Source organism: Cynocephalus volans, chromosome 7 (genome assembly GCF_027409185.1).
Source record: "Cynocephalus volans isolate mCynVol1 chromosome 7, mCynVol1.pri, whole genome shotgun sequence".
NCBI classification, from domain to species: domain Eukaryota; kingdom Metazoa; phylum Chordata; class Mammalia; order Dermoptera; family Cynocephalidae; genus Cynocephalus; species Cynocephalus volans.
The window spans coordinates 60,269,372-60,291,500 of NC_084466.1; the positions used below are offsets into that span (position 1 = coordinate 60,269,372).

Sequence of the window (22,129 nt, forward strand, 5' to 3'; positions counted from 1 at the left end):
GCGGCGAAGGAGCTCAGCTGACCCCAGGCGGTAAGACCAAGGCGTCCAAGGAAAGGAGGCAGGACTTGAAACCCAGCCTGCGGAGCAAGCCAAGGCCTGGCTGTTTTGCCAGAGGAAAGAGTTAAACCGTTTCCAGGACAACGGGCCAGGAAGCGCGCAAGACGTCGGCCGCAGGTTCATAGGTCACCCTCGAGTTTTAAAGCTCCCACGGGGTTCTGGCCAATGGAGAGGCCGCCTGGACGTCATGTGACCGGCGGGGCCGATCCACTAGCTGCCCCGGAGCACGTGGGAAGGCTTTTTCTGTTCCTGCTTTCCTGTTATAAAGCCCACCCACTTTTGCGCGGGCTTGGCCAGGGCGTTCTTCTCGCGAGAGGCAGGCCACCCTCTCGCGAGACTGAGTGGGAGGTGTGTGTGGTAGGCGCTGTTGCAGGCTGGAGCTGCGGCGGCGGAAGCCGAGGGGGTGGGCAAGAGCGGGGGTGGGGCGGGCCGCGGGGCTGGGAGGGGGGAGGGCTGGGGGCGGCTGCAGGAAGGGGCGCCTGCCTTCCTGCCCGGCTCGCGGCAATGGTCGTCGTTGCGGGCCGGTGACACGCCTGTGAGCTGCGGAGGTTGCGGCACCCAGGTGAGCTGGGCGCGGAGTCGCCCGCGGCGTTAGTAGCGCGCTGGCTGGGTGGCGGCGGGGTGTGGGGCAGGGATGGATGGAGCACCCTGGTTCGGGTGCCCGAGCCTCTCCGCCTGCCTGGTGTGTCTTCACTGGCTTCTGGGCCGCCCGAGTGCTGCGCCTTCGCAAGGCAGTGGAAGGAGGCGGGAGGAGCGGGGCAGGGGGAGGAAGCGCAAGGCACGGGGCCCGGGGGGGAGGGGGAGGTCCTCAGGCTGGAGAAGGGTCTTCCTGAGGTCCCGAGTGTGGTGGCGGAGCCGCCGTCCCTGTGAATGACAGGATATTTCCACCTCCGAGGTGGTCTTCAGAGCCGGGACCCCTCGCTGCGTGTGCTTAGTTTGTGTTCGTGATGCTGGCACAGGAACATTTGCAGGACGACGACGACGTTGCACTTTGTTCCCGAACAGCATCCTTCACTGTCAGAACCCCTGAGCCACGGAACCAGGCTCTACTCAAATCTTGCGACAGAAACGGAAGGCGTCAGGCTGCTCCTCGGAATACTGACATTTGGATTCGCTGTCAAATTCTCTCCTAGGTGGTTAATGCTTAAATGCTGGCCGTTCGTTATTCTGAATGGATTGGATTTATTTCTGTTATTTCAGGGATCTAAGCTGCTTTATAAAAAATATGTAGATTAACCAGAGTATTAAAAAAAAAAAACTTTGGCAGAATGACAATGACGGTAAAATCTGTGACAGTGGTATGACAGTTCTTTTCCTCTGTTTTCCTTCTCTAAAAGCTTATTAAATTGGAAGTGATTTAGCTTGAGATGTTAAGGAATTTCACGATGAGAAATAATGCTGAGATACATATCTAATGATCTTAGTGCACGATGGAGTTAAAAATTCTGGTTCTCTTTTCAGCTTTGTAATTATTCAGTCGCTTGCAAACGCTTAAGTTGTCCTTAGCTTCTCCCCACCTTGTTAGAAATGTTAATGTTGATTGATACTAATTTTGCTATGTCTGAAAATATTCAGAAAATAGAGTGCTCAGAAAAGATGGGGTACTCGGTAATGTAAAGATAGATGATTTTGTTTTAATGTCTTAGGATTTCAGCATAGCGGCCCACTGCAAGGCATGATGGGTGTCAGTTAAAATCGTGTAATTGAATAACTCTTTTTGAACACAGTCCTGTTTTTCACGTAGTACCCTGGCTATTCGTATTTTTTAAATGTTTCTTGGAGCAAAACTGTGACCCAAGGGTTGACAGTGAATTTCACGATTAGTTGTAGCTGTGAGTAACAGTGAGTTATGAGAGATCAAAGAGTGTAAGGGAATCAGAGAAGAATTCGGTTCCCAAGCTGAGCTAGTGACTAGTAGATGTATCCACATAACTGCACTATTGATATGATTGATAAGCCTCGTGATATACTCCTAGGCCAAAGATATTTCCCAGTTGTTGAGGATATGGGAGTTGCTTAAGATCCAGGACCACAGTGAGAAATTCTATAGTGTTCTCTAGCCTCTGAACTCCAGGGGCAAGACTGGAAGGTGAAGAAGCCTGCCTTTGTGTTCTAGAGGCTGGAAAAGGGATGGTATGTTAAATTTATTTATTTATTTATTTTTTTTAAATTTCAGGAACTTACTCTCTGGGAACAGGACTCAAACCAATTCAGATGATATAGTACAGGCCATTTTAAGGGAAACTTCCATTTATAAATAGGTAGAGGAGTTCTGTCCATAACTGAAAATGCCTTTTTGAGAATGGGCAAAGAAGATCAGTCTAGATTAGAAAATTTCCCCCTATTCCATCTTACCAAGCTGATTTTCAGAGATAGAAAAATAGAATTTCTAAAATTATTATTTTTAATTGACACATAATAATTGTATATATTTATGGGGTACATTGTGATATTTTGGTACATGAATGCAATATGTAATAGAATTTTTTGCTAGTCTTTATAACCTTTAGGCAAGGGTTTCATACTTTTAGTGTATTTGTTATTTTGTCTTGCCTTTGAGAAGTAAGTGAAGTAACTTTAGGTAGGAAAGGTAAACTGATTTTTTTTTTCTGTTTAGTGGCCTGCATTTTAGTAATATAATCAACCACTGGGAGGTCATGAGGGGCGGGGTCAGGTCAGGAAAAGATCTAAGCTTAGCCTGGGTATGAGTTAAGTGTACATAAACTGTCAATTTGGGGAAGGGAAAGGAAAATACTTTATAATTAAATGCTTTAAAAACAGACTGGACAGATCCAAATGTCTTCAATCTTCTACTCATTCTTACATATAAAAGTTCGTTGAAAAAAAATACTTCCTGGAGTAAAGGTATTTGAAATATATTGATTAGAGACTGGATATGATAAAAGGAGAAAAGTTAACATTTTTGGATTAGTCTGAGAATGTTTTATGGAAAAAAAAAAAAAAAAAAGATAAGTGGTGTAGTGTCCTGGAACACAGAGGATGTTACTTGAGTGAAAATGAGGAATAGAGGAGTTTCGGTTTTGGAGTCATACAGATCTGTTAATTAATATCCCTGAGCTTCATTTTCCTCATGCTTGAAATGAGAGTTAAAATACCCACCTTTGAAAGTTTGTGTGAAGCACCTAGTAGCTGCTTACTCAGTGTTTTTTCTTTGACCTCCCTTAATGGCTTGAGGACTATTTGGCTGCATGCAACAAAGAGCCATTTGATTTAGCTTACTTAAAAAAAGGCATTTGTCATACAATTGGAGCACTCCCTCTGAAGTCCATTGCATGATTCCAGCTCAGTGTCCTGGGAACCAAACATCTTCAGGCAATTACTCTTCCAGTTTTTCTCTGGGAACACATGGTCTTCTGTCTCTGCTACTCATTGCAAGTCTGTTCCAGTTTATTTCAGATTGGCTTTCTCTTTAAAGTTCTTGGTTTCTGCTTCCCCATAACTTGGGTTTGCACTACAACTTTGGTTTGCCACGGTGCCAAGACTCACTTTGACATTGCAGCATGATTCTCAGCAAATATCTCCAAATCTCAATTCTGAATTTCTGGAGAGAGAATCCGGTTGGTCAGATACCTACTTCTAGTCTAGTTGGCTAGTGGTAGGGGAAGATGGATGGGGAAGAGACTTAGGTGTTTCTCACAGTTTGTAGGGCTGTACTTTTTAGACTGGCCACAGCAAGTTCTTTAAGAAAAAGAGTGTGGACAGGGAGGAAATGATGGGTACCTCTGGTGTGCTCTAACATCCTGCAGTTTGAGTTCTTCCCCTAGCACTGCATTGAACTTGCTCTCAGCTTGGTAATGATCTAACTTTTCAGAGCAAATTCTCCTAGGGTGAATTACTTAAACATTCTGTACCCAAGTTTCCCCATGTGTAAAGTGGGTATAATGACAGCACCTTCTGTTAGAATTATGAGCTTATGTAAAGCAGTTAAACAGTGTCTGGCTGGCACATGACAGGAACTAATGTCAATAATGCTGAGGTTGAGAAACCCTCTTATCAGTTAAGAACAAAATGTATATTGTGAATGCAGAAATGAGGTTGAATTAAAATTAAGAACTAAAAGGGCAGAAACTATTAAAAAGCAAGTATCTTAGTAGATATTACGACATAATTCAAATCTTTTTTTATATGATTGATTATTGTTTTGAAAGGCAAAACAGTAGTAACTGATAGCTGTGGTATTTTTAGATTTTGTAAGTCAAACAGCAGGTCTGTACCCAAGGAAGAAGTGAACATGTGAGTTCCTGCTGTATCAGGTACTGTTTTTACATATGTTATTGCATTGCATTCTTAAGCAGTCCTGCGAAGGTGAGCCTTATCTGTAAAAGGGGGATAACATAACACCACCTTTGTTTCACTGTTTGCTCATTGGGTATTATTCCATTTTATTTTTCTAGTGGTTGCTCTAGGGTTTACAAACAACTTTAACATCAGTCTTTCTTCAATAATATCATTTCACATATAATGTAGAAACCTTATGACAGTATTTTTTCATCTCCCACCCACCATCTCCTTTATGCTATTTTATTATACATTTTACCTCTGTCTGTTGTAAACCCCATATTACAGTATTATTTTTAGTTTAAATATTTATATTTTTTAAAAGATTATTTGAGAAAATAACTTTTATATTACCCTCATATTTACCATGTCAGCTGCTCTTTTCCTTTGTGTAGATCCAAATTTCCATCTGGTATTGTTTTTCTTTGCCTGGAGAGTTTCTTATCACAGTTATTCTAGTGGTAGTCAACTCATGGTGAATTCCCACAGCTCTTATTAGTCTGAATAAATTCATTTTGCCTTAATTTTTGAAAGATATTTTTATTAGGTATGGATATCTGGGTTTACACTTTTTTTCCTCTCTTTCAGTTCTTTAAAGATGTTTTTCCATTGTCTTGCTTTCTGTCTTGCATAGACAGGAAGTCTGCTGTTCTTCTTTGTCTCTCTGTATGTAATGTGTACTTGTACTTTTTTTTCTGATTGCTTTTAAGATTTTCTCTTTATCACTGGTTTTTATTAATTCGGTTATGATGTGCCTTGGTGTGGTTTTCTTTATATGTATTCTTCTTAGGGTTTATTTAAGTTCCTTGGAACTGTCAGCTTATGGTTTTCATCAAATTTGGGTAATTCTGGGTCATTTTGTCTTCAGATATTTGTTTCTGTCTCCCCTGCCCCCTCTGCCCCCCATCTTCTACATACACACTTTTTGGAACTCCAGTTACTCACCTTTTACAGTGCTTAATGGGTCACTGATACTCTGGGTTTATTTGTTTTTATGTTTCTTCTCTCTTTCATTTTGAATGAGTTCTATTGCAGTGTCTACAAGTTCACTGAACTTTTCTTCTCTAGTATTTAATCTGCTAGTAATTGCACCCAGTATGTTTTTCATTTTAGATATATTTTATTTTCTTCTGTAAAGGTTCAATTGCAGTCTCTTTTATATCTTCTATTTCTCTCTTTGTCATGATCATGTTTTCCTCTCTGATCTTGAATGTATAGGACATGTTTATACTATAATTTTACAGCCCTCTTCTGTTCATACCACCATCTCTGTCATTTCTGGGTCTGCATTTATTGACTTTTTTTCCTCTTAGCTGTGAGTCATATTTTTCTTCTTTTGCATAGCTGGTGAATTTTGATTGTGTGCTAGGTATTGAGTTTTATGCTGTTGTTTGCTTGATTTGTTGTATTCCTTAAGAGTGTTGGATTTAGTTGTGGTGCACAGTTATTTGGAATGTGTTGGATTGCTTCGAGCCTTGATTTTAAGCTTTGTCAGTGTGTGTCCAGAACAGCCTTTAATGTAGTGCTTGCTTATTCCCCCAACTAAGGCAACTTCCTTTTGAGGAATCTGTCCATTGCCTGATATATTACAAGGTTTTTCCGCTCTGATTAGTGAGAGTGCAAACTGTTCCAAGCCCCGTCTGGCTCCAGGTACTGTTTGACCTGCTGCACTCTCATTGTTATTTCCCCGACCTCAGGTACTCTGCACAGGTTAGTATTTGACAAAAGGTTCTAGGGGAACCCATTCTGTAGATCTCTAGAGCTCTTGCTGTCTTTGAACTCTCTCTTCAATACTGTACCCTGTAAATTCTAGCCACTTTGGTCTCTCCAAATTCTGATCTCTGTCTCCAAAACTCAGTGAGACTGCCAGACTGCTTGGCTTTCCTGTCCCTCTGTAGTGACCTGGAAGTAGCTGGCAGCCAATGTTTCCCTTCTCTCAGTGATCACAGTCCTGCATTGCCTGTTGTCTAATGTTTGTAAACCAATGTTTGATATATATTTTGTTCTGCTTTGTTGTAGTTATATTTAGCAGAATATTAATTTTTAACACTTGGCCATTTGGCATTTGGTTAAAATGTATATTTGGAGTCCTTAATATGAATATGATCTCAAGTATTATAAAAGAGAAATTTTTGCAGACTTTTCAATGTATTTTCACAGACAATTCATTTTATGTGGACATATCCATTTAAACATTTAAAGACGTACTTTGCTCTTTAAATAAAATTACTTTTTATTTATTAATTCAGCAGATGTTTGAATGTCTACTATGTTAAAATACAAGTACATAAAACACTTTTGTCCTCAAGAACCATACAACAGGAGGGAAGTATGCAAACCATGGCACCAAAGGATTAAAGGACAAACAACTTTCTGAGCATGAAGGAGGTAGCTACTGTTTGGGCTGGGGGAGATAAAGGAAGGATGAGTCAAGATCTCAAGGAGGGAGGTCCTTGAACTGATACATGAAGAAGAGTAAGTAACAGTTCAGCTGATGGAAGAGAGAGGGTAGATCTGAGGAAAGTTTAGGAGGATGACAGGTTGGGACTTGGTAATTTACTAGCTGTGATAGTCTGTAGGAATTAAAGGAAGGGCCATTTTCCAGCTTGGCCTACTGGCTGGGATTGGTTTACTGGTTCTTAGTGAGATAGAGAATACAGGAGGAGATTTTTAGAGAGAAAGTTTTATTTAGCTTTTGAACATAACTAATTTTGGAGTAACTGGGATATTTAGTTGGAAGTGTCTAATAGAAAATTGGATATAAGGAACCGAAACTCAAACATAAGAAATGCATTGAAGATGTTAATTAGGGAGTTATTCGCATAGTGAAAACCAGAGGTAGAGGTGAAATATACTTGGAAAACTAAAAAGAATAAGAACGAAAGGGGACAAGGATGAAGGTTAGGAAATATTAATATTTGAGAAAGAAGTTATGAAAGAATTTAGGGAAGGAGACTGATGTAATGGTTAGAGAAAAAGGCCATTGTTTCTCATCAGAAATTACGTACTGTACTTGTTAAAATGCAGATTTCTGGATTCCACGTAGACTTACTGAATCTGTGAATATGTGTGTATGTGTTAGAAGTAAGCTGCTTCATACTGAATTTTGAGAATCACTGCTGTAGGAGAGTCAAGATAGGACAATATTGTTGATAGAAGACTAGAAAGGTGTTTCAGAGACTCTGTGACACGATTAATTCTCCTGATATAAAAAAAAGTCAGGTAATAGATGATGTTGACTTGAACATTTCTTAGGCCAGACTTGAAGAGGAGGAAATAATTGAGAAATTTATTTTTTATTATAAAAGAGTTTTTGCTCATCCAAAAAAATGCAAAACATATAAGACAAAAACCAAAACACCCTTAATTGCATCTACCCAGGTAGAACCAATGTCTGTACTCGTCTAGTGTATGTCCTCTTTTATATTACATATGTGAATATACATGTAGTTATACAGATTTTATACAAAATGGGATAATGTGAACATGATGGAACCTGCCTTATTTTGCTACATAATCTGTCATTTCCCATATTATAGGTAGATGACATGTTGTAACATTCAAAAACAAACCTGCTTGTCATGGGTGATCACCGTCATCAGTTTAGAGTACCTCTTTTAATATATTTCCTAGGCATGTGTGAACACATGTGTGTCAGGGTTGTGCATGTATATCATTTTTTTTAAGATCACAATTGAGAGCACAGTATTTACACCATTTTGCAACTTGCTCTTTCATGCCAGTATGTGTTACTCTCTCTCTTTCCAACGGCTGGATAATAATTATGTGAATGTATTATAATTTATCTGAATTAATGAACTTCTAGGTTATTTTTATTTTTTGTTTTTTGTTTTGTTTCAGGGAATATTCTTTCACATATCTTTGTGAATTTCGTGCCAAGTATATATGTGGGATAAATTTTAAGAAGTGAAATCACAGAATCAAAGAGTACGTGTATTTATTCAAAGTGTTCTATATCTGTTCTCTGTATTCTTTATAATTGTTTCTCTAATGGCTTTCATTTGTTTTCCTTTTCATTCAGTGATTTTTCTTAAAACATACTTGATATTCCATTGTTTTCAGGAATATCCTGCTTTTTTATTGCTTCTAAGAGGATTTATGTGTCTTTCCTCAGCTCTAGCAGCTCACTTTTCAGTTGTTTAGCTTGTCCATCTGCACTTTCATGTCTCTCATCTGCTTTTTTCCAGGTGGTCTAGGTTCACTTTAATTTCTTTGACTATATAACACACTTAGTTATTCCCTGCTTAGGACTCTTATTTATTCACCCAGAATAGAGCACAAAGCAAAAAAGCATTAAGTGAAAAGTTTATCATAACATAAAGGTATTCTGGGGTAAGATACTGTATTTTTGCTCCTCTTGTGAAATCTTTCTAAAACTACATTCTCTCTAATTATATAAGATACGAAGAACAGCTGCTCTGGCTGTTACTCTTTTACCCCCGTCTGTCTTGCATCCTTTCCAAAGATGATTTTTTCTTTTTCTTTGCTTTTCCAGAAATATGTCATATCATCTCATATTGGATTCATTTTTATGTTGCAGATATTCTCTAATAGATTTTTGTTTTGTGAGGCAATATTTTATTCATGTTTAAGTTAAACACAGAGTGGTGGAGTAGGGTTCAGTAAATTGTTTTTCTTCCATGAGTGAAACTAAGTTTAACATGGAATTAATTTTTATTAATTTCAAACAATAATATAAATTCTGAGGTACTGTTAGATACTGTGAGTTGGGGGGGGCATGATTATATTTGTCATTTAAAAAAAATTTTTTTTTCTTATGTATTTTTTGTTGTTGTTCGTCTTCTAACATTCCTTCATAGGTCCCATATGGGATTCTGTTTGCTTTATTACTTAAACTTGAGTAAGGGTGTTCTGTTTGGGTCTGCTATTTAGGAATATTGTGGGTAAAGTGAGCTGGGCGAGGTAACCTACCAATCCCAGGATGTTATCTCAGAGCACTGGCCTCCCCCAACCCGGATTGACACTTTCTTCTGCCTCAGAGGCATGTAGCACCTTAGGGTAAGCAGCTCATCTAGACAGTTGTCTCCTGTGAGTTGGTGTTTATCCTTGCTCAGTGGACTTTAGTCAGCAGCTACAAAGGTAATTGCTGTTTCCCATCTCTTCCCTACTTTTACAGGCAAGTTGTAGTCGACTCAGAGAGAGTTAAAGACGTTGTGCGTGCCACTCCTCTGTCCTTCAGCATTGTTTTTAATGGCTGCCATCATATCATTGTGGGAGCAAACTAAAAGTTATTTAATCACTCTCTTGTTTCTGACATCTAGATTGCTTCTCATTTCTTTCATGAAGTGTGATGAACAGCTTATCAAACCTTTGTGCACTACAGAAGAGTGGTTAAGAGCCAGGTATTGGAGTTAGGAAGTTTGGATTTGAAATTCAGCTCTGTCACTTACTGTGTGGGCCTGGCGAATTGCTTAACTTTCCCTTGCCTCAGTTTTTCTCATTGTAAGACTGAGGTGCTCTTCTGCCAGTCACAAGGATTGAATGAGATGGTAACATGAATCTCTTAGCAGAACCCTTGGTGCATCATGAGCTCTCCTGAGAACCTTAGGTGCTCCAGGATCGTTATTTGTTTTGATGAATTCCAAGAAGAAGTATTGCTGGGTCAGAGAGTGGAAATATTTTGCCCTCCAGTAAGATGGTGCCACCTTTCTTAGGAGCTGCATTTGAGAGTTCCTGCTTTTCTGGAATCCTTGTGTTGGCCTCTGTATTTTATATTTTATGTGAAATTTGAGGCAAGTCCATTTACCTCTGAGGATTTCTGGCAGTTGAAGCGAATGCTGTGGGGAAAAAAGAGGAGAGTTGACTTGGGACAAAAGGATTATCTTCTTGCTTTGGCCCATAGACCTTTATACTTAAACCTTGTTTTGATAATTTTGGTTCTCTTGATCATTTTAGTCCATAGGTAGATATTTAAATTTTTTTTTGTCTGTGTTTTATAGTTTCCAAAGTGCCTCTCATAAATTATTTTCCATTTGATTCTCACAATAAATTTGGTAAGTAGGGTATTATATACATTTAGGAAACAGTTCCAGAGACATTGAGTTTACCCAGAGGAAGCAAAGCTAATAAGAGGCAGAACAGGGACACAAATGGTACTCTTCTAACCCTCTGTGTATTTCCTTGTCTTGTGCTTTGGAGAACTCCCTTGTTTCATGCTAAGCCTTTCTCACATTGTTGCTTCAATTTCAGTAATTAATCAAATTTTATTGTTATAGAAACCACTGGGATTATCTTAGTTCAGAATAGAATACCATCATAATTCTTTGTCTAAAAATTAAAGGGGGGGTGCACGTGTGTGAGCACTCACTTCAGTGTTATCTCTGCAGTGAAAGAATATAAAATTAGAACTTCACTAAAATTTAGTTTTTTTGAAGTTCTGATGGCGGAGACTAGACTGAAATTTGTTTTTACATATAAATTTCTTATAGTATAAATTTGTATTAACCAAATGTCTTAGAAACTTCAACTAGGCATTTCTTGATAAGACCAGTTTGATTTACTGAAAATACTTGAAACTAATTTAGCATTTCTTAAATCTTTATTGATTTAGAGTTTTTGGTTATTTAGCATCCAGTTCCCAACTTTTACTCTTTACTGCAATAAAAATTTTTCCTGGGAGAATCTGAACCCAAGGGGACCATATCTCCCTTATCCGCCCTGTGTCCATAGCATCTAGCACAGTAGATTTTAAATGAATGGACAAGGTTCTCCAGCCATGTTTAGGTATTGAGTGGTTAATGCTCTAAGTTGACTTAAGTTCTCAAGGGTATTTTATTAAAGCATTGTTAAAAAATTAAGACTTAGTTTTCGAGTTTATCCCAGGGTGTGTGTTTGTAAGTACTGTTAATCATCGGCTTGGACGTTTTCTGAACTGTAGTCATTGGTATGCTCTTAAGCTTCTCTATAAGGAATTTGTTCTTGTTCATCTATCTGATTTATATGTGCAGATTCCATATTCTCATTTGTATATTATCAAACCTTTCTGCTCAAGAATTAAGAATGTCTAGGGCATTCACTCTTGCTATAGAGATGAGTGACTTTTGGGAAGCAGGAAAGCTGGGATTCTTTTTGTGATATTCTCTAAGATTTTAAAAGATTTTCTAAATGTTTCTTATTGAGGCTTTGCAATAACAAAGGGCAGTGGGTTGAGTAGGTAAGGGTAAACTACATTATAATTTTGAACCAAAAAATAAGATTTTTATAATAATTTTGTATTTCATTAAGTACCAATATTCACATATTTTTCAAATATTCATGTTGGATTGTTAAGTAAACTTTTAGGGCTCAAAATATTTGTTTTTAATTTTACTTAAATGAGTTTAATGAAATTATTTTAGCACAAATGTTTGCTTGGATTGCTAAGATTAATAAGTTGCTTTCTTTTCATATATTTTATTTAGGCGTTCTGTGGATTAACTCTTTATTGATTACATACAACAGCAATAGTTATGGCGACTTTCCAGCCTTTCAGAAACAGTCACATGAAGACTAGAGCATCTGTCAGAAAAGTAAGTTCATTATATGAGTATTATATTGCTTTTCGTGATACTCTTAATAAAAATATTGATCAGTTTTTTTGAAGTCCTATAGCTATTACATTTTGTTTTTAAATAAATCTTTTTTTTAAAATTAGTAACATTAAAATACTACAAAGATTGGCATATATGAAAATAGGGATATGAAACCATAATCACGATGATTTTACTTCCTAAAATCTTTATTTCTTAAAGATCACAATGCCTCCTTCCTATTTCTTCTCAACAGATAGTTTTTCATCTGTTTTTTAGCAATAGAGGCTGTAAGTTTTCTTATATACCTTTAGCTTTACCCTAAAGGTATATAGAAATGTTACCATTCATTCATTCCTTCATTCAGCAAATATGAATTTGAGTGCTTATTACATACATGCCAGGCCTTATGCTAGATGTTGGGTAATCAGTTGTGAGCAAAGGAAATATGATTCATGATCCTTTTTTCTTTCTAGTCTGGAGAAGAACCTCTCACTTGCTCTCTTAAAACAGTTTGGTTAACCTTCCATTTCTTGGCATTTGCTAAAAGTTTGGGAGCGTGACTTAAAAGAAGAGAGTGGAGATTAGAAGATGATTAGCAGTCTTTGTTAGCCCTTTTTCTGGACTTCATCTTCTGCATTATATGACACTGTTGACCAGTCCTTACATGTTAAGATGATCTTTTACTACTTTCATTGCAGTGTTTTTTTACTTGCTTTCCTTTTCTCTTATGGTAACCCCTGTCTCCTTTGCTGATCTTCTTTTTAACTTCTAATTGTCAGTGTTTAACTTCTAATTGTCACTGCTTTTTTGATCTAAGAAATGTATGGGTTTGACTGCTGAATCTAATAGAATGGTTCCCAGATCTACAGGATGCCTGCAAAATTGCAAAACAGAAAGTAATATATTTTCAAACAATATGCTGTATATGTTTTCAGGTAAATTACCTTTAAAGTTAATAGGTCCACTTTTTAATTTGAAAAAAGTATAATAAAAAATATTTTCTCTGTTTCTACTATTTAAAAGCTATAATGTCTTTACTATACTTTTTTCAGATTAGCAGTTGGACCCATAGGTTTCATTTAATGATCAAATTATACTGATTGCTTTAAATTAATAATTATAACTAAATATATACAAAATGTAATAGTGAGCTGACGACCATGTTCTCCAGGCGTGATACTACCTGACTCTAATTTACCAATACATTGCCAAGATTAAGGGATTAGGCAGCAACTGAAATTTTGTACTATAGTTATCATATTTTTTTTTTTTTTTTTTTTTGTCTTTTTCGTGACCGGCACTCAGCCAGTGAGTGCACCGGCCATTCCTATATAGGATCCGAACCCGCGGCAGGAGCGTCGCTGCGCTCCCAGCGCCGCACTCTCCCGAGTGCGCCACGGGCTCGGCCTTATAGTTATCATATTAATGTCTTTTGTTATTCAGCACATTATCCATATTAGGCATGCAGTAAAGATTTGATTTGAATTCACTTGAATCCTGGAAACCCTTTCAGGTAAAAGTATTTAAATCCAAATGTTATATACTGTTCATATAAACAGTTATGCACACACATACGCCACCTTCCATGTTTTTACTTGGTACAACTGAATGACAAAAACTTACCTATTGGCAACTGTGGAAATTGAAAGGTGTAGTTGACTTCTCTAGATTTCATTTTACTTTGCTTTAAAGATAGAGATACATTGAATATTTACTGGGAATTAATATTGGGAAAATCAGAAATAGGTATAGTTTCTACCCTATTAAATTTTTTCTGTCATTTTATTATGAAAAATTTCAAGCATATAGAAATATTAAAAGTATAGGTCACCTACATATAACCCTGTGTACCTACCACCCATATTTAACAGTCATTAATATTTTTTCTTATTTGCTTTGTGTGTATGCCTTTGTGTGTGTGTATTTACTTTTTGGCAGAACCATTTGAAAGTTATAGTCATAATGCCTTTTTGACCAGAACACTTCAGCATGCTTCTCCCAGGAATAACAGCTCCTCCCGTGTAACAATAATACCATTATCACATCAAGAAAATGAAATAGAATTCCTATATATCTAATACTCAGTCAGACTCAGATTTCCTTTAGTACCTCTAAAAAGTTCACCCTCTGCCCCCATTTTGGTTCCAGTGTAAGCTCCTAGGGTCTTTGTTGCATCTGTCAGTTATGACTTGTTAACATTTCTTCTGGTCTGAAAGAGTTTTTACTCTTTTTTTTTTTTTTTAAATTCAATACTGACTTCTTGAATAGACCAGGCCAATTTCTTAAATGTCCCACATCTGGATTTGTGTAGTTGTTTTCTCACGATGCTATTTATTTATTTATTTATGTCTTTTTCGTGACCGGTACTCAACCAGTGAGCACACGGGCCATTCCTATATAGGATCCAAACCCGCGGCGGGAGCGTCGCTGCGCTCCCAGTGCCGCACTCTCCTGAGTGCGCCACGGGCTCGGCCCACTCACAATGCTATTTAAATTATTCCTCTCTCTCCTATATTTCACATAAACAGGAAGTTAGTTGTTGTACTAGTCTATTTCTGATGCTTATAACAAAATACATGGAACTGGGTGATTTATAAAGAAAATGAAGTTTGTTGCTTACAGTTTCGGACGCTGGGAAGTCCAAAGTCCAGGGAACACATCTGGGACAGTCTTGGTGGTGGGGACAGTGACCCAGGGGTCTCACATGGCAGAAAATGGCAGAGCAGAGAGACTAACCTCCTCATGTGCTCTCATTTTAAAGCCCTCAGAACCACACCCTTGACCACCATTATTAACCCATTCACTATGGCATGGTCCTGCAATCTAATCACCTCTTCAAAACCCCACCTTTCGATTACCATAATAGGATTTCTTACCCTCCTGACAGTCACAGTGGGGGTCAAGTTTCTAATACATAAAACCTGGGGGACACAATTCAAGCTTCAATGAGTTTTGGGGGGACATTCAATCCACTACAGATGTAAAGGCTTAATTGCATCAGGTTAAACATTTTTGGCAAGAGTACTTTATACAGTGATGTCAGGACAGAATTTCAGATTTTCAGATGCTAAGATCGATCAGTTGGCTAAGGTGCTAACCCTGCCAGAGCTGTCCATTGTAAAACTCCACTTTCTGTTTTTTAGTTAGCAATCTGAGAGATGATACTTGGCTGTGTGAAAATGTTGTTGTTTTTTTTTTCCAACAGCATTTTATCTAATATTTTTGGCATCCCTTGATGACCCCTTCTTGAGTCATGATTTCATGGGAGTGGCAAAATGGTGATTTTCCTAATTTTAAATTCCTTTCACGTTTATTAGCTGGCATTCTTCTTAAAGAAGGGCTTTCCTCATCCACCTTAGACGAACTATATTATTTCCTGTAAAGGCAGGGCAAATGCCCTCTAATTACCGATTTTCAGATTAATGATTTGTTGTAATTGTCACCTCCATTGATGGCAAGTGAATGTATTTCCCTTCATTCATTCATTCATTTGTTTGTATTGCTCTGGACTCATGGTTTTTTACAGTTCTGTATTTTACAGTCTTTTGTTTATTTACATTCATTCAGTCAATTATCCATTCATTCATTTATTGAAGTTTCTCAAATTGTCCTAAAATTGGTACTTGGGAGCCCCTCCAAATTTGTGCCCGTGTTCCTTTGTCTCAGGCTCATAATTCTTTGATTGCTTTCTTGCTATTCTGGTTGTATCCTGTTGGTACAGGATGACCCAGTTTCACCTATTTCCCTTCCTCAGACCTGGAATTGGCTATGTCTTCAAAGAACCCTTATTCATAATTAGAAACCAAGATCTGGGTAGTAGGAGTGCCCATTGCTCCTACTGTATCATGAGTTTATATTGATAATTCAAGTTCAGATCTCACATTTCATATTTTTTCCTCTTTTGATTTTATGTTTGTAAATTAGTGTGAAAACTTGCATTCATAAATGAAAACAAAGTTATTTGAAATATTGAAAAATTTCAAACCCACAGAAAAGTTGGAAAAAACCTGTCACATATCCTTCACTTATTCACCCTTTGTTAACATTTTGCCATAACCATTCTGTCTCTCTCTCTGTACACACACACACTTTCCTTTTGTAATTATATGAGGGTAGGCTGCAGACATTATTTTACTTCTAAGTATGTCAGAGTCATTACCACCCCTAAGAAAACCATTCATTCAATAGTATCATTGATTTGCAATCCATACACAGATTTTCCTAATTGTCGCAAATGTCCTTGTAATTTTTTCCTTGCCTCTTATCTAGCTTCCAGTAAAGGTTCACACACTGCATTTGGGTATTTTGTCTCTGGTTTCCCACAATCTGTGTCCTTCCAGTGGTCTAGGTTCTTTTCTCATGACAGCAAATCTTTGGAAGAAGGTGGGCCAGTTGTCTTGTAGAACAGCCCCATATTCTGAGTTCATCTGTTTTTCCCTGTAATTAAGTTCAGCTGGGACAGCTCACAGGTGATGTGTTCATTCCACTTCATCAGATCAGGGGGCACGTATTATTGATGACAGGCTTATAACCACTGGATGTCTCCGGTATAAATGCACATAGTCCCTTTGTAATGAATACAATTAATAAATAGTCTGTAGGGTGATACTTTGAGACAGTGTATCATGTTCCCCAATGGCTTTTAACCAGTACATTTAGTATATGTTGATGATCCTTTCCTAAACCAGTAGTTACATTGGGAATAACAAAATGGGATTTTCTAATTTTGTCATTCTGTCCTTGTTTGTCAACCAGCATTCTGACTTTTCTCTTTCTCTTTTAATGGAATCATAGATATTTTTAAAAATTCAGTAGTTATAATTTATTATTACTTTTATTATTTTTGATGTCCCAGTTGTCTCAAATGTGGCCAGTGGGAATTCCTTCAAACTGGCTTCTGTGTTCTTTTGAAATGACCAATTAGTCTTTGAGCACTGTTAGATGTTCTAGGCTCACTGCATACTTTCTCTGCTTCAGACCTGGAACCAGCCATTTCCTGAGGAGCTCCAGTTCTTTATATTGGTAACTGATATTTAGAAACCAAAATCTAGATTCTGGGTACACTCTTTGCTACTTATAAGTCATTGCTTATAAGATATTTTAATGGGAAAAGGTAGTACATATATTTAAAGATTATGAGTTCACATTGATAGGTCAAATTTAAGTTGTGTTACTTCTTTTTTTCTTAAACTCTGTTTTCATATTTGTATCTTTCCTCTTAGGATGAAGATTTCCATTAATTTCAATTTATTAAAATTAGCAACTGTTTAGTTCACTTAGTATCTGAGGTTCTGAAATCTGGAGAAATGATTGAAATACAGTCTCTGAGTCTCCATAATTTGGTTTAATGGGTAGGAAAGATAAATATATATGAGTATAGTAATTATAATATGTTGTGATATAAATTAGATGTGCCAACACTGCTGCAGGAGCTTTTAGAGAGATTTATTATGACCAAGGGATGGAAAAAATCTTTACAGGTTTTGGGACAGGTAGGATTTCTACAGGGGAAGACTGGGGAGTAAGTACATTTTTAATGGAAGAGCAGATCACCAAATCAGCAGAATGGGGGAATAAGGTAGAAGGAAATAATGTTCTATTTATGTCTAATACTCATTGTTTTCTTTATGTAACTTTTCCGTCCCTCTTTACCTTTGCACTTGTGTCAGCCCTCTTCCCCCCAATCTAGAATTCCCTCCCTCATTTTCATCGTACTAGCTGCCTTAAGATCCCTGAAAAAACTTATTTTGAGTTGTGCTTGCTTGCTTTTTCCTGTCTCCAGCTTTGTTAAGGGAGTAATCACTATTGTTAGTGTGCCTTACTGTGGCTCCCAGATCCTCTCACTCATTACAGAAATTGTTGCTTCTATTCTGCCAATGACTTGGAAATCAGATATTCAGTCTGTTAGGTTTTAGTGTAAGGTAAGAGTAAGTGAACCCAGCATGAGGGCCTGTGTGGTCTTCCAGTGAGATGAATGCTCAGGCTCTGGTGTATGTATGTATTTTGGGCATGTGGAACTCTACTTAAGCCTTTGAGCTGAGTGGAGCTTTTTATCAGCTGAATTGACGTCTGCATATGCTATCAAAAGGTGCCAAGTGAATATTAATTAGAGAATGAGTGACTCCATCTAAAACCAAAATATCTCCAGGATCTCTTGCCTTGTCTTAAAATTAAATAAATTAAGAATGTCTTTTTTTTTTTTTCCAGAGCTTCAGTGAAGATGTGTTCCAGTCTGTAAAGTCTTTGTTGCAGAGTGAGAAGGAACTATGTAGCATATCAGCAGAGGACTATTTAAAGCAGGATGAACATACCAGTTTAACTGAGGTTTGACATATTACTTTCTAAACCCTTTCCTAATAAAACACAATGTATTTTTATGCATCTTTGTGGGACTGTATAACCTATTTTTAAAATGTCTAAGATTTCTATGTATTATTATGTGAAATAGAAGTACCTGTTCTAAATACTGGCTAATATAATTGTCTTAATGTATTATAATTCAATTATTTAATTTACTTAATTTAATCATTTAATTTAAGCACCTTTAATTCAGTGCATAGGCATTATTGACGACTCATTAGACATATGTTACTACATTAGATGATTCCTATTATATTCAATGATTGGTGCTTTAATACTAAATTTTTTTACTCTGAACATAAAATATATGCTTATTTCCTATATTCACTTTTCGGGCTATTGTTAGTTTTCTTGATGTTTAAATTCAGTGCTCTGATTCAAAATGAAAAAGTAGAGATGAATTTATCTTTGCAATGAAGGTATTCTGTTTTTTTTTTTTTTAATTTTATTTTGTTGATATACATTGTGGCTGATTATTGCTCCCCATCACCAAAACCTCCCTCCCTTCTCCCTCCCCCCCCCCCAACAATGTCCTTTCTGTTTGCTTGTCGTATCAACTTCGAGTAATTGTGGTTGTTATATCTTCTTCCCCCACCCCCCCGGTTTTGTGTGTGTGTGTGTGTGTGTGTGTGTGTGTGTGTGTGTGTGTGTGTGTGTGTGTGTGGATTTATTTATTAATTTTTAGCTCCCACCAATAAGTGAGAACATGTGGTATTTCTCTTTCTGTGCCTGACTTGTTTCACTTAATATAATTCTCTCGAGGTCCATCCATGTTGTTGCAAATGGCAGTATTTCATTCGTTTTTATAGCTGAGTAGTATTCCATTGTGTAGATGTACCACATTTTCCATATCCACTCATCTGATGATGGACATTTGGGCTGGTTCCAACTCTTGGCTATTGTAAAGAGTGCTGCGATGAACATTGGGGAACAGGTATATGAAGGTATTCTGTTATTTGAGGATAAGATATACAACTTGCTCACCTCATCCAGTGTTTTCAATCTTTGTTTGAATCTATTACTATAAAAAGGAGTTTTTTTCTATAATATTTCCATAGTCCATCATCATATTACCAAATCAGAGATGTGGTGTTAGGTCATTATAGCTTAAAACTGATGAATATGTCAAGTTAAAACTTTTCTTTTGAAGGGAGGGGGTCTAATAAAAATCTTGATTATTCTTATTTTAGGGAAAGATTTTTTTCACATTCCTTGGGAAATTCTCTGTCTGACATCATTTCATAGGGAGATGGGCATGCCTTTCAGGCTTGTAGTGTTTTGCCACCTGTGGCTCTTCTTTTGGTCAGCATAATTTCTGTGGCCCTTGGCTTTTATTTTCTTTACCATTCCTTTCTTTATTTAGTGAAACAGAGCCACTCTTAGTCTACTCAGTTGTTGGCAAGTGTGACAAGTCTCCTGTGTCCTTCTGCCCTACAACAGTTTTCCAGCCTGTATCTCTCCAGCTGCTTATGTGGTACCTTTCCAAACCCACATTCCTTGGCAAAGCCTTCCTTGATCAGTGGGAAACAAAACTCCCCTGGCATCTTCAAAATCCTATGTTAGCTTATTTTTTTCTTCTGTGTTCAGTAAAGGAAACTTGGAAGAGTAGGAGGAATTTTTGTCCCACTATAAGGGTGTGCATATCTCCAAGTATCTTTTTAAAGAAAGGAAGGAAATTTGTTACTTGATTATCTGTTTGTTATTGAGTGCCTGTGACATGCCAGGTACTTTCCCGTGCATTTTCTAATTAACTCTCACAACTCTGGGAGGGGAGTTGTATTGCCTGAAGTTTTATAGATGAAGGATCAGGCTTCTAGATGTTAACAATTTACCTAGATGCCTGGAAATTAACTGTAACACTTCTACGAAGTGATAAGCATAATTAATTAGAGTAAAGATTGCAGGGTAATTTAAGATTCTGACTTGGCCTCTGAATCATCAGAAAGAGGTCAAAAGTATATTCAGTGTTGCTTTATATTTTAACTGCTCTTTTTCCATAATTTTTGAGAACTGATCATCCATATTGCTATCATGTTAAGTATTATATATTTTTAGCCACAGTACTTGCTTAGTTGTTCATTATTCTATCTTCAAATGGAAAAAATTTCTTAATATGATGCCATAGACATAAGAGAATATAAATTTAAAAAACAACACTTTTTTCAGGTTTTAAAACTAGTACATATTCTTTGTAGAAAAGTAAATACTGAAAGTATAAAAAAAGGAAATGACTACCATTGAATTGGGTGAAAAAAAGCATAGGGGAAAAAAGAGTAGAGAAAAATAAGATCACCTACCTACAACACCGTCATCCTGAGTTAATTATTGCTTATGGTTTGGTGTATTGCCTTCCAGTATTATTTTCCATGCATGTTTTTTAAAATAGTGTTAAAATTATGTGTATACTATATATCATTTTTCTGTAACTTGTCCTTTTTACTTAATAATGTTACATTTCCTTATGCCATTAGATATTTTTTAGACATTTAGTTTATATAAACTTCTACAGAGTAATCTGTATGTAAGGGTGTTGAAGGAAGTAAATGATAGTTTCACAGAGAGTGAAGAAGTATTCCTAGGGGTCTACCCAGAGATGACCTCTCTGAGGAGGTGATCTTTGAGTTGAAACTTGAAGAATGAGGAAGAGACAGGCATGTAAACATCTAAGGAAGAGACACCCAGATCAAGGGACACAATCACAAAGTCCTCAGGCAAAAACATAAAGTGTGAGGATACTTCAAAAAGTTCTATTTTTTGTGGAAAATAGAATTAAAAGAGTGCCGGGGGCTGGCTGGTTAGCTCAGCTGGTTAGAATACCGATTTGTAACACTAAGGTCAAGGATTCGGATCCCCCTACGGGCCAGCCTGCCCCCTGCCAAAAAAAAAAAAAGGATAACAGGAATCTTTCCATGAACTTTTTGATGTACCTGCGTACAGGGCATGTTCCAGACCCAGAAAGGGGCCCATGTGTATGAATGAGAATGAGGGAAGGCTGAAGGCATCAGCTAACCCCAGTTAGGATTTTTCCCTGGGAAGTATGGAAGAGTTTTGACAGGGAAATGTCACAATGAGGGGACCAGATGAGAGAGATTGTAGTAGTGCAGGGAAGAAGGGGTGGCAGGGGGATGTATTTGAAATATGTTTTGGGGGTAGAATTGATTGAACTTGCTAGTTAGGGATATGTGAATGAGGTTTAAGAACTGCAATTTGGAGCTAAGTCTTTGGTGAAAAATCTTTTTGATCATCTTCGAAAAAAGTGTCCTCTCCAAGGCAGTCAGCATTTTAGTGCTTTATATGTTTTTTCCTGTTTCTCAGCTCTGTCAACAATCTAAGATTTAAAAATTCAAATTAATGGAGCTTTATTCCTTTTTATTCAGGTCACATTTCTGGGTTTTAATGAAGAAACAGATGCTGCTCATATACAGGTATGGTCAACTTATTGCACTGGAAAGTACCATGAGAGATTATTTTGAACAAATTTTGAGAGCATGAAATATTTGCTTTAATGCCCAAAGTTTACATTAAACTCTTCTGATATCTTTCCTTTTAGAGTTAAAAGGTGATATTTTGAGGTCAACTTTTAAGTGCATTTTGGACATTTTTCCTGAGTATTCCTGTTATAGAAGGCAGCTTTAGGTTTGACCACAAAAGTCATTTATCCGAGGAGGTTGCAAATCACAGGTTGACTTTTCTTCCATTCTGTGCGTAATATAGAATGTAAGAATTTTTGTTTATTTTGATGGTTTTCATAATTTGACTTCAGCAGTAAAATTCTTATATTTTTAGTTGAGATGGAGTTAAGTTTAAAAGATAAAGTTTATAAAATTTTTGCAATTAGCCAATGCAAAAATTTTAGCCTG

At 37.1% G+C, this 22,129-nt stretch overlaps 1 protein-coding gene across 2 annotated transcripts in view; it reads left to right on the plus strand.

Annotated features, from left to right (window-relative positions):
• Positions 1-531: 531 nt before the first annotated feature.
• The window catches only part of AKAP11 (A-kinase anchoring protein 11), a 46,781-nt gene continuing 25,183 nt past the window's right edge, over positions 532-22,129 (plus strand). For both annotated transcript variants that reach the window (XM_063102684.1, XM_063102685.1), the window contains exons 1-4: positions 532-619; positions 11,799-11,906; positions 18,117-18,233; positions 21,647-21,694. In XM_063102684.1, the coding sequence (XP_062958754.1) occupies positions 11,847-11,906; positions 18,117-18,233; positions 21,647-21,694 (225 nt within the window). In that variant the 5' untranslated portion in view covers positions 532-619; positions 11,799-11,846. The remainder of the gene's footprint in view (positions 620-11,798; positions 11,907-18,116; positions 18,234-21,646; positions 21,695-22,129) is intronic.